Raw genomic sequence first — 12,045 nt, 5'->3', positions numbered from 1 at the left:
ACATCTCTCACATTCACTTAACATTATTGTGTAGATGTGTTAGCAAGACAGCAAGCTAATGTGGGCCAGGCAGTTCTACGTACACTCTTTCAAATCACTGCAACAGCTACAGGTTCGCCACTGCTTTGGGAGATTACTGCTGTGTAGTCTATGCAAAGCATGTGATCCACATACAGCTCACATGCCTCAAACGGAAAATGCTACTTACCCACTATGCATCTGTTCTTCGCATGTAGAGCTGTAGATTCACATATGCCCACCCACCTCCCCTGGTACCTATACCTGTTGCAGTAATATCTTATTTTGATACATACACATGGACAACTCTAGTCTGCTACTCTTACTAACTCCATTATCACCCTCTGCGGGAAAACAATTTCCCAATGGAGTCAATGCCCATGCGCACTATCACCGAAAGGCGGAGTCACCTACCTCGTGACTGGAAAAGACTTCTTCGAAGAAAAACAAAGTGCAAACATCCGGACCCAACACTAGGATGCAGGCTATGCAAAGCATGTGAATCTACAGCTCTACATGCCAAGAACAGATGCATACTGGGTAAGTAGCATTTTCCTTATGATTGATGTAAAGTTGTTATATGGTAAGACGTTTAAAATAGATCATTATTTGCAGTGCTGCAGAACTGCTCCAAAGGAAAAAAAACAAATTTGTGTGTAAGTTCTATGCAGCTCTACAGAGGTTTTGCTTCCAGGTCTCTGGCACACTAGTAACAGGATGCAAGAGTTTGCACAAACAAGGAACAGTAAGAAAAGAAATAGGGTTTTGGGATGGGCAGGGATAGCACAATGATAGAAATGTATATGTGTTTAGAAAAGGGACCATTAACAGGGTCAGGTAGGAAGTGGGGTTCGGCGTCTCACAGGTGTCTACACAACACCATTGATTCCTATAGTTGACACGGGAATTGTGACAGTTTAATACTCTGCCCTATCCACTTTTACCTCAATATGTTCACAGCACTGTTATTGTGTTTTTTCTGCATAGCTATTAATGATTTGCTATAATGACATAGCTTTTGGACAGGTAAGGTTGATCTGTTGTTATTTTCTAGTTGTGGTGAAACTGACACTCAACATGGACTAATTGATTATATGTTAGTAAAACAAGTGTTGGAGTGATTCTACAGGATATCTACCCATAGCATTGTCCTCTTCTTCAGCTGATCACTTTTCCATAATAAATATAAGTTCCCCACCCTCCACAGTTGTATTCAGCTGCCCCAGTGGGCTCCCCGTCTCCTTTAGCTGTCTGGTGCCTAGTATGATGATCTACTCATGCAATATTCTGATTAAAGGTTGGGCATATCTCTGGACTGTTGTTGCTTTGAGAAGTCATCTTTGAAGATACTATTTTGAGAAGAGAGGAAACAGGTGTGTTATTGATTCGTTTCTTCACAGATTAAAAAAATGAATGAAAAAAGATAGACTGTGTGTCTTCAACACCATCCTTCTTTGTTGACCGGATTAAACCAGACCATTGGCATTACACCCTCCAGCCAAGGTTTCCAGCACTGTTATCTCCTTGATAATTGGTCTTTCATCAAGATAGAACCACCCCGAAGGCCAGAGTCCAGTCCCTTTTTTTCTTCTTGCTGTGAGGTTTCATGTGCTAGCTTCTCTACCGGTTGTGAAGCACATATAATAAAACATATGTAATCTTGTTTTTCTATTCATTTTGTTTGCAGGAAGACAAGAATTTAGTGCATGGAAATGTCTGCGCCAAGAACATCCTGTTAGCCAGGAAAGGACTGGAGGAGGGAGCCATGCCATTCATCAAACTCAGTGATCCTGGTGTGAGCTTCTCCGTCCTGTGCAGAGAAGGTGTGTTGGCCCTCAGTGTTTTACTTTTAATATATTTATTGTTTAGATAACAGTGTTAGCAGAATATATGGTCTATTTCAGCGTTCTTTGCTACTGAATCAGAAGGTGGCTGATCAAATGCATCTTTTTAACATATAGGCACTTTAGGTTTAAGTCGCGCAATCCTGCTTTTTCACTACCACGACCTTTATGCGCTTGGTTGTGGAGTTAGTAAAGATGTATCTTGCTTATTCTTCCTATTTTCTCCAATAATATACCTTCCTTCATTAGCCTTAATTTCAATTAAAACAAAGTGTTGTATCGCTGAATTAAGCGATCCTGCTGAGCTGAAGAAATCAGTCCCACCTGTCTGCATTATTGTTACCACTCCTGCCTCTCTGACTTCCCTTTCCAAGGATGGGCTGGTGAACTCCATTTTACTGGTAACTAAGCTTGTGACTACTGTTTGGATACTGTGAGACAGTGGATTATTAGTTGGGGTGGTTGTGAGACCTCACCAAGTAATAATGCCAGGTTACTTCAAATTAAACCTTGGCTGAGTCCTAGGTAGTTGTGGCACTGAGCATGTAGCTTAACTCAAAGGAAACAAGTGTAAAGCATTTATGTGTTCCAAAACAGTTAATATAGCAAAAACACGACACTATAGGGCAGCTCCACCCATTTGGTTTTCTCTCTACAGGTAAAACAGCAGGCTCAGTCCTTTTTAGGTCTCGCCTGGCGTAGGCTGCGCACACGCGCAGTCTCTCTGTCGAGATTTAATGATTTGGGGGATTTTCAGTAAAGGGCATTAAGCCCCGCCCCTCTTTTCCATTGGTTGGCATCACCGTTTATGCTAAACGGTGGCCAGCCATTGGAAAAGAGCTGTTCCTGACGTTTTTTTTTGTTTTTTTTCACCCGTACCACTTGGACGGGCTCACCTGCTTTCCTTCTGAAGTAAAAGGTTTCTTATCTTTATGGGGCCAAACACATAGCCCCATAAAGATAAGAAAGGTTTTACTTCAGAAGGAAAGCAGGCGAGCTCGTCCAAGTGGGACGGGTGAAAAAGCCGAAAGTAAACGTCATAGGCTGCCTGGCGAGCGCTTGTTACCTTTAGTTTGCCTGTTTCCTGCTCACTATTACATAGCCTTGCTGTCTCAATTCCTCTTAATTTTCTTTACTCTCCCTCTCCGACTTTATTTTTACTCTTTCTGTAGTTCCTCTATTTTGAAATATTCGCGAAGTATTTTTTTCGCCCCATTTCCTTACCACGCTAATATTTACTTCCTTTTCCTATTTATGTCTGGATATCCTGGTCTCATACGTTTTCTGTTACACTTATCCACCCCCCACGAATGGTAAAGCTAACGTTAAATGTAGTGGAAACAATAGGACTCAGATGGCACACATGAAATAACAAGGCAATCGTTTTCCTCGCTGCCCAAACTGTGCAGCCTAATGGCTACGCGTCAGTGATGCATGGTAGAGGCCGGGTGGCTCTCTTAGGCGGAAGTCTAATCGGCGAAGCCGAGGCGCATGGATGGAGGGCTGAGGGAGCGACAGGAAGTTCCTAGCTGTTGATGGTGTATACGGGCCGGGTGGCTCTTGTCGGCGGAAGTCTCCTCACCAATACCGGTCTCATTTGCACAGGGTTATAGGGGTCTTTTGGTCCCCTCAGCCCGTAACGTCGCTTTCTTAGACGATAAAGCAAAAGTCACCCATTAAGGATTGAAGAGGCCGTCAATAGGGGGGAGGCGCACCAGGTACATCCTCTACCCGAATTATCTATGACTAGAACGGAGAACCCTCAGACGTCTCCATCCTGTACACACGCGAGAAACACCCTGACCCTCGCTCTCCGAGAGACCCTGAGACATGTCCAATGTTACTGATTGTTCCTGATTACACTTAAGGCGTACTTTTCGGTGTAATTGAACTACTTGGCGTCGATCATTGATAACAGTTGCACATGGGCGACGCAACAGCAGATTGCGGTCCTACCTCTTTATCCCCTGTGCTTTTCTGTTGGGTGATCGCCCCTGTTACTTTTTACTCGGAGCAAGTGTGTGACTGTGACATGAGTGGCGAGGTATGGTGACTTCAACATAGAAGGTATATCGCCGTAACGGTAATTCCAGTAGTGGTGGTTTGCAGGTGTAATTATCTAGATTTAAGAGCGCGACTACCTCAATCGGGGCCAGTGACGGAAGCCTAACTGGATAGCGGAAACAAACCAGACAAAACTATTGGCTTTTCCGGTTCTTGTTAGCTGTATCACCTATACAACTAGCACTGATTTTGTAATGAGTGATTTGGGTTGAATGTTTTTATTCTGAAAACAGACTCTTACATATTACTGAGGCCTCTGGTCACTCAGTTCTCTCCTTCACTCTACTTTCTTATGCAACCCTCACTGTGTTAGACACCTTTGACCTGTATTCTCTCCAAATCATTCTGAATGTTTCCAGCTGCATATCTCACGTCCTCTTTCCTCTTCAGCTGAGTCTTTTCACTGTCTCCTTCTGCACATACTTGATTCATCACCTCAACTTTACTTTCTTATGCAACCCTCACAGTGTTATTTGCCCTGTTTTCTCTCCAAATCATTCTGAATGTTTCCAACTGCATATCTCGCGTCCTATTTCCTCTTCAGCTGAGTCTTTTCACTGTCTCCTTCTGCACATACTTCATTCATCACCTCAAGTTTATCCCCATACACATAACCACCCACTCCCCTATAAGCCCTCTATTTTCATCATCTTAGCACTTAGCTGTGAAGCACTTTCACACAACTTCTTGTAGAATTCCAATTGTCACAAATGTAGCCATCACTCTTTGTGCTCCTCTGCAGAGAGGCCACTGATTGGATTTGCTTGCAGGCTAAAAACCTTCCTGACCTACTGGCAGACACTGTGAAAAATATGCATTCCATTCAGAATTGGGTTTGGAGCTGTCTGATGTGGCCGTTATGAATCCCTACAGCCTGAACTCACCCACAGAACTAGATGTGACTCATTTCACGGTAAATGCTAGACAAAGGTCATATTACATGAAAGAAAAACTATGGAAGCACAGCATCTGAAATAGGCAGTTATTGTTTAGAAATTAATATCTGTGTGTGTTATTTAAAGCTAAGGACTTAAATAGAGGGCACAGTAGGGATCCATTTCAATGTCTGTTTCTTGGGACCACCCCATTTAAAGACCCGATAGTAGCATGTCTTACTCTGTTAGCCTTGCAGCTAACTAACTTTCACTGCACTCGGTCAACAAATAATACATATTTAAGAAAAAACACCAGTTTTGTAATATTATTGATCCTAAAAAAGTTTTCATTGAATGGGGTGCACCATATAAAATAGATCTGATGTATGAATTTTGAACTGTGTTGTTTTCCTGGACTTTGATCACTTAGACCTAATGAAGCATTTAGTTCTGTAAACTCAATTGGAACTGAACTTGAGTAAGCTTTTTGATGCACAGTGATCAGATCTGATTTATTTGGCACACCTCATTCAATGAAAAATCGTTCTTTGGATCAGCAAAACTGGTATTTGCTCTGGATATGTATTATTTGGGGACTGAATGCAGTTAAAGTTATATGAAAGGCTATCCGAGTAAGACATTATTTTGATGTGGTATTACCATTACCTCGGCTTTCTCTGGCACCGCCTTTCAGAGGATTCCAAAAACATAATGCAGCGTTTATATTTTGGCAGCACACACCAGTGGTATGTGTGTGGCGCTGAAATGATACCCAATAATAGCATGAGTTTGACAGTAGGTTACAAAAACATTTAAAGAATGCCTGACTGACACCCTCCCTCCCACCCCCTTTTTAGGTCTCGGCTGCGAAGGCTGCGCTTGCGCAGTCTAGCTCCGAGATTTAATGACTTGGAGAAGAGGGGCTTGAACCCGCCCCTCTTCTCCCCTGTTCTCCATTGGCTGGCCTCTTGAATGCTGGCCAGCCATTGGAGAAGAGGTCAGTCATTCCGATTAGGCCCCGTCCTTTTCGGATCGGGGGGCGTGTTTTTTGCAAGAAGTCTCATTCTTTCCTCCAGCCAATGGCTGGAGGAGAGAAAAGACAAACACGCCCCCGAATCCGAAAATGCCGCAGCGTTTCTCCGAGGCATTTCTGCTCTGCCTCGGAGAAAGGCGGTGGTGTCTTCCGGTGCCCTCGGCCAACCTTACTTTCAAATTAGATCACACTGTGGGTGGCAGACAATTTCTTTCAAATCTGTGTTCTGTCTTGTCTGTTTTTTAATGCATAAATCTGTCGCATAAGATACATCTTTGTAACTAGGCCCTCAATGTGCATTGAACAGATGTGTCCACATAGCAGGTTCTCTGTTCAGAAAAACCCTGCCTACAACCTACACTGAAATATACACCCTTCGGTGCCCTAAATGAACGACTGATGTCACCAGGATGCCTCTAGGAGCTCCCAGGGCAGGGAGGATTACACACGCTTATATTTCTGCTTTTCTCATGCCATTCTCCTTCGATGGACCGGAAGTGCTGCCGCACGGTTGAAAACACAAGCGCGCTCCACCACTTCGCCCTTTCTTTGTTTCATTTTGCATAACAGACTTTCAGTGAAAGATCTTCAACCAAATTACCCAGCAGGGCCCGGTATCTCGTAGTTTCTGAGTAAATATTTATTCAGATCTGATGGCTTTTGGATCGCGTCATTACGACACTGACCGCTCGCTGCCAGGCAGACGCAACCTCGCCGAGGAGCACTTCCTGGTGTGAGGGGAGGCCAGAGAGCCGCGCGCAGCAGAGGATGGCAGGCGTGGCACGCACTTACCAGGCGAATGGCGAGGCGTCTTGAAGCTCAGCACCAGGGGCGCGTCACAGAAACGTTACGTAAGAAAACCAAGGCTCACGCTTTAAACAAAGACATCCTAATTCCTGAATCGCTCTTTTTTAACCAACAAACAAAACTGCTTCTTTACTACTCTTGCTGCCTCCCTAATAAAAAAGAACAAACTGACTACCCTTATTTCATATTTCAAACGTGGTGGAAATACATTTTCACTATTTCTGCTATGTAAACAGCAAAACGACGGCCTCGCTTTACCCGTGCTTTGCAAAGATGCAGTTGTTTGCTCCTTTTCAATATTACACGAGCAGCAAAAATGGTGCCAAAGGGATTTGCACTTTTTTTGCACCGGTGCAGAGTTTCTGTATAATGGCTCAATGGGTTTCAGGCTACTGCTCGGGGCATGTAGTGGGTATGGGGTCTGGTGGTGTTGTGGTGTGCCACAAGGCTAGTCTAAAGAAGCATAGGGCCAGATGTATCAAAGGTGTGTGGATGATGGGGGACCAGGGCATCTGTGTGGGGATGATGGCGGACCAGGGCATCTGTGTGTGGCTATTGCAGCAGACTGTTGAAACCTCCTGCTTTTAAAGCCAGACAAGAGATAAACACTGCTTAGTTTGTGTGGTCTCTATTCAGTGTTTAGTAGCCTGTGCAGGCCCCCATTGCCTACCTGTTGTGATGCTTACATTTTAATATCCTTGGCAGAAAGGGCAGGATGCTGAGGGTGTCTGGGACCTTTGGAGCTTTCACTGTATGTATGTGGCTCTGTGTATGTGTGTGTGGCTCTGTGTGTGTGTGTGTGCCTCTGTGTGTGTGTGTGTGTGTGTGTGTGTGGCTCTGTGTGTGTGTGTGTGTGTGTGTGTGGCTCTGTGTGTGTGTGGGTGGCTCTGTGGGTGGCTCTATTTGTGTGTGGGTTGCTCTATGTGAGTGGCTCTGTATGTGTGGGTGGCTTTGTGTGGGTGGCTCTGTGTGTGGGTGCAAATGCAATAGGTCTCGCATTGGAGAGTGATTAAGCTATTGACATTGTAAATAACAATGCAGTTTCTTATAATGTTTTAAAAAAAAAAACATAAACAAGAATAATGTCATGAACAATGCCAAAAGCTCTAACTTTAACAATGCCGAGACTATTTCATTGTAAATGCTTGTTGTCCATATGCTGGGATTTGTTTCAGTTGCGTTAGCTGAGCACAAGATGCGTGACAGTTGAACGTGCTAATCATAGAGCGGGAAGGCAACCAATGGGTGAACTTTCAGACTATCATTGGTGCATTCAGAGGAGACTGTTTTAATTTAAGATTCAACAGGAAAACTATTCTAGTGCCTTCCCTGTGATGCGCGGAGAAGTAATGTTTGCTAGGATGGTAGGAGAATCGATTCGGTGGAAAGCAGAAGAAATGTTAAGGAGTGTTTGGATTTGAGAAAATGGCAAGAATCAAGTTTGAATCGAAGATTGCTGAAGCCTAATTGAAATGTGTTAAATAAGTTGAAAGAGGAAATATGACAGGCGAGCCAGTTGAATACCACCCATGTTTTAGAGAAAGGGAGAGGTGATAATTGAATGGTAGAAATAATCTCCTGCATGTAGAGACAACTCAGAAAATTGGAAATGAGTGCTAATGGTTAAATCAATTAGGGATACAGGTGAATGGGGTCCGGAATAGTTCCTGTATCTGAATGCAATGGGTTAGCACAGCAAGTGAAGACGTGGCACAAATGAATTAGTACAATTGTGCAGTGTGTGTATTGTATACTGTGCTTAATTTGTAACCACAGTAATTGCAAGTGAGCCCATAGTTTTGAAGCCAGCGACTGGTACTACAAATATCTGAATGGCAATGCTGCATAGTCTCGATGCCATCTCATGTCCCTTTCATCCACCACCAAACACTCTCTGACCCTTTATCTCACTCTTGCCTGTTCTTTTTAATCCTTTAGCCTCTGTTTTTCATCTTTTTCTGCCTCTTTCTTTCCTCCTTTTGTGTTTTTCTCTTTTTAGCTCTGGGTGAAATGCTGGTAAGGAAGAATAAGTGCTATTCCCCAGAGTACTGGTGTGCCTCAAATGAAGCCACTGGCTCATATTAAGAACTGAGTGAATGGGGTGGGGGGTCTGAGGCAGCCGGGTGCATTCTGTGTGTGCTCTTAATGGAGGGCTATTTGAAGAGAAGTAAGTTGCATAGCGATAAGATTACATATAGTCATTCTAGAATGGTGTTTCAGATCCAAGTTGCAATGGCTGAGTAACATAGTAGGGGTAGAGCGAGTATCAGAATGAGGATGCAGACCATTCTGAGAAGTTACATGTGATAATGAAAAAGATCTCTTCCAGCGTGATCATTAACATTCTGCTCAAGATCTCCTATTTGAGTTTATAGTCTAGTTGTAGGAAGAAATGAACAAATTGTTCTTTAGGTTAAGATATAGAGTTTGCGGACTTCGCCAGAGGACTATGGTTTACCAACCTCAAACTATATGAAATCTGTGGCATAAGACCAGTCTAGGTATACAGCTTCAGCCTTTCAGATTTATTCTTTTAGTTACTCAGCACACAACACCGAGTTTAAAGGCTTATGACAACTCTGTTCTATGAAATTTAATTCAGATGCTAAACTGTATGTAAAAGTGAGACGGCAATAGTGAGTGAACATTCATTTTCCACATGTTCACACAGTTAGATTGAACCCATTATGTACTTTGGATTGAGTTACACTGCTTAAAATTAAGGCATACTTGAAAGCTTTCGTCTCAAACACATGATTAAATGCTTATTCTTTCAAATGACTGACTGCAGTTGACAATCCTGTTACTTCTTTCAAATTAAAAAATGGTTGTCATCACCATACATTTCTGTGGCGTGGGAAATAGCCTTCACTCCGAAGTTTTTACTTTGTGTAACATTTACCATGCATTTTTTTCATCGTAAAGACTGTTGGCAAACTTTTCTTTACAACGCAAGACTTTACCACGCATTTATACGGTAGGTGGCAGTGTTTCACAATGTGACACGCTTTATACATTTTTAAGGGGAATTAAAAAAGGGGATTTGGGCATCTTCCCCCCAGAAATATAAAAATGTGAAATAGTGCCAGACCTGTAATAAAAAAATGTATTACAAATGAATATCACATTTTTACCACTAGTTATGTTATGTTAATGTTATGTTATGTTATGTTAAACTTTTATTTCTATAGCGCACGGCTACTCCGTGGAGTGTCCCGGCGCTTTATCGAGGCAGCTCAGTAAAACCGAAAACATAAAAACAGACTAAAGAAAAAAAGACAAAAAAAGACAGACACCCTACAGGTTAAAAAGCCACGTCTTGAGGCTCTTCCTAAACAGAAGGAGAGAAGAAGAGGACCGTAGGTCCAAAGGCAGAGAGTTCCACAACTGAGGGGCCCTCAAACTAAAAGAGCGACCCCCAGTGCGGGCCTTCCTCACCCGAGGAACCACCGCGAGAAACAAAGATTCCGACCGCAGAGATCTAACTGGGCGATAGAAAGACAATCTCTGCTGTAGATACCTCGCTCCGGTGCCAAATAGCGCTTTATGCGCCAGGGTCAGTGCTTTAAACATAATCCGCTTCCGGATAGGTAACCAATGAAGCGATCGCACCAGACCCGAAGCTCTCGCTCGCCTATGAAGGCCAAAGATGGCCCGGGCCGCGGAGTTCTGCACAACCTGCAGCCGCTGAACCAGATATTCCGGAAGACCTACATAAAGGACGTTCGCATAGTCCAATCTCGAGCCTATCAAGGCTTGCACAGTGATCTTTCTGTGCTCTTCTGAGAGTAAAGGCAGGAACTTCCGGAGCATTTTAAGCATACCAAAGCAGGTACCCACCAGGCCAGAAATATGTGAGCTCAGTGACAAATTATTGTCAACCTTCACTCCCAGATTCTTAGCCACAAGCGATGCCTGGACAGGGCAATCCATACCTAATGGCCACCAGGCCTGCCAATCAGGGTCCAGAGAGCAGCCGAAGAACAGCACCTCCGATTTACTGGAGTTTGCCTTAAGGCCGTTTCGCTGGAACCAGCCAAAGACCAACTCCAAGCAACCCCGGATGTTCTCTCCATCAAAAGCCTGGCCTTTCCCACACGTGAAAAGCAGTTGAGTGTCATCAGCGTAGGATACGATCCGGGCCCCAGAGGACTCCACCAGTGCCGCCAAAGGTGTCATAAAGATGTTAAAGAGAGTCGGGCTCAACACAGAACCCTGTGGAACACCGACTCCCAATGGCGACATCTCGGCGGAGCTCGGAGAGGCCCAGACCGTTTGTCGGCGGCCTTCGAGAAAAGATGTAAACCAATTGAACACCGTCCCCCTCAGACCGATGTCATAAAGTCTGGAGAGGAGCACCTCATGGGGGACGGTGTCAAAGGCCGCCGACAAATCCAGCATGATGAGCATGACCCTTCCTCCAGAATCCAGTGTCTCCCTGATGATTTCCGACACTTCCAGCAGTGCCGTCTCCGTGCTTAAATTAGGACGGAAACTGGACTGCGATGGATGGAACAAATCATTGGATTCTAGAAAGCTGGAGAGAACACCATGTACATGCTTCTCTGTGATCTTAGCCAAGGCCGGCAAAAGGGAAATCGGCCTATAATTGGCCAAGACCTCCGAGTCCAACCCAGGCTTTTTGAGGAGGGGGATCACCATAGCTCTTTTCCATGGCACTGGAACCCTCCCCTCCCTCAGTTGGCAGTGTTAGAATGTGAAAGTATTTTTCAGTAACAGTAAGCATGGTAAAAGTGGAATACATGGTAAAGTGATCACTTGTAAGTAAATGGGATTGCGTGGTAATATCATACAACCTTGTAGAGCTCATAAGTTGCTCCAGCCCCATCATGGCCAGCAGTTTGTCCCTTTTTTGGCTAGAGGTGTGCGAGTTTGCCTCAGGTGCGTAGCCCTGCATTTCAATTCTGGAATGTGGGCAGGAGCTGCAGGTCCAATTTAGGGTGCAGCAGCTAGTGCATTTTCTGAACTGTTACTGAAAATGTCAGAGCTGACCAAGTTTGAGGATCTGTGAAGATGTGATTTACACTTGAAGTGAGGCTGTGTGTATATGTGTGTGTGCATATATACTGCTGATAGGAGCAGTATTTAAGCATGATTAGTCTAGTCTAGTGTTGAAACTGTTGGGGATTGCTGAAGGTCCATGCAGTGTTTTGTGCAATGTTATCTTGGCAATTTCGAGTACATTTCAGTATTGAATTGAATGTGGATTTGTAAAGCGCGATTGCTGCCCCAGGGGCGTCCAAGCGCTTTCAGTAGTCACAGTGACCTCAGAATAGAAGTTTGTGAATACCTGATTCGAATCCATTTGCCATGTTTCTTCTAAACCAACTCCCAAAACAAGCATTTGCAATGCAAAAGGTCTCGCATTTACTAAACTCTTGAA

General features: G+C 44.0%; 1 protein-coding gene across 2 annotated transcripts in view; it reads left to right on the top strand.

Annotated features, from left to right (window-relative positions):
- The window catches only part of TYK2 (tyrosine kinase 2), a 597,160-nt gene that overhangs the window by 432,244 nt on the left and 152,871 nt on the right, over window positions 1-12,045 (top strand). For both annotated transcript variants that reach the window (XM_085600754.1, XM_085600753.1), the window contains exon 17: window positions 1,706-1,841. In XM_085600754.1, coding sequence (XP_085456880.1) covers window positions 1,706-1,841 — 136 coding nt within the window. The remainder of the gene's footprint in view (window positions 1-1,705; window positions 1,842-12,045) is intronic.

Source organism: Triturus cristatus, chromosome 4_2 (assembly GCF_964204655.1).
Source record: "Triturus cristatus chromosome 4_2, aTriCri1.1, whole genome shotgun sequence".
Classification (NCBI taxonomy): domain Eukaryota; kingdom Metazoa; phylum Chordata; class Amphibia; order Caudata; family Salamandridae; genus Triturus; species Triturus cristatus.
Note: the sequence above shows the minus strand (reverse complement) of the source record. Positions and strands in the feature narration are given on the sequence as shown.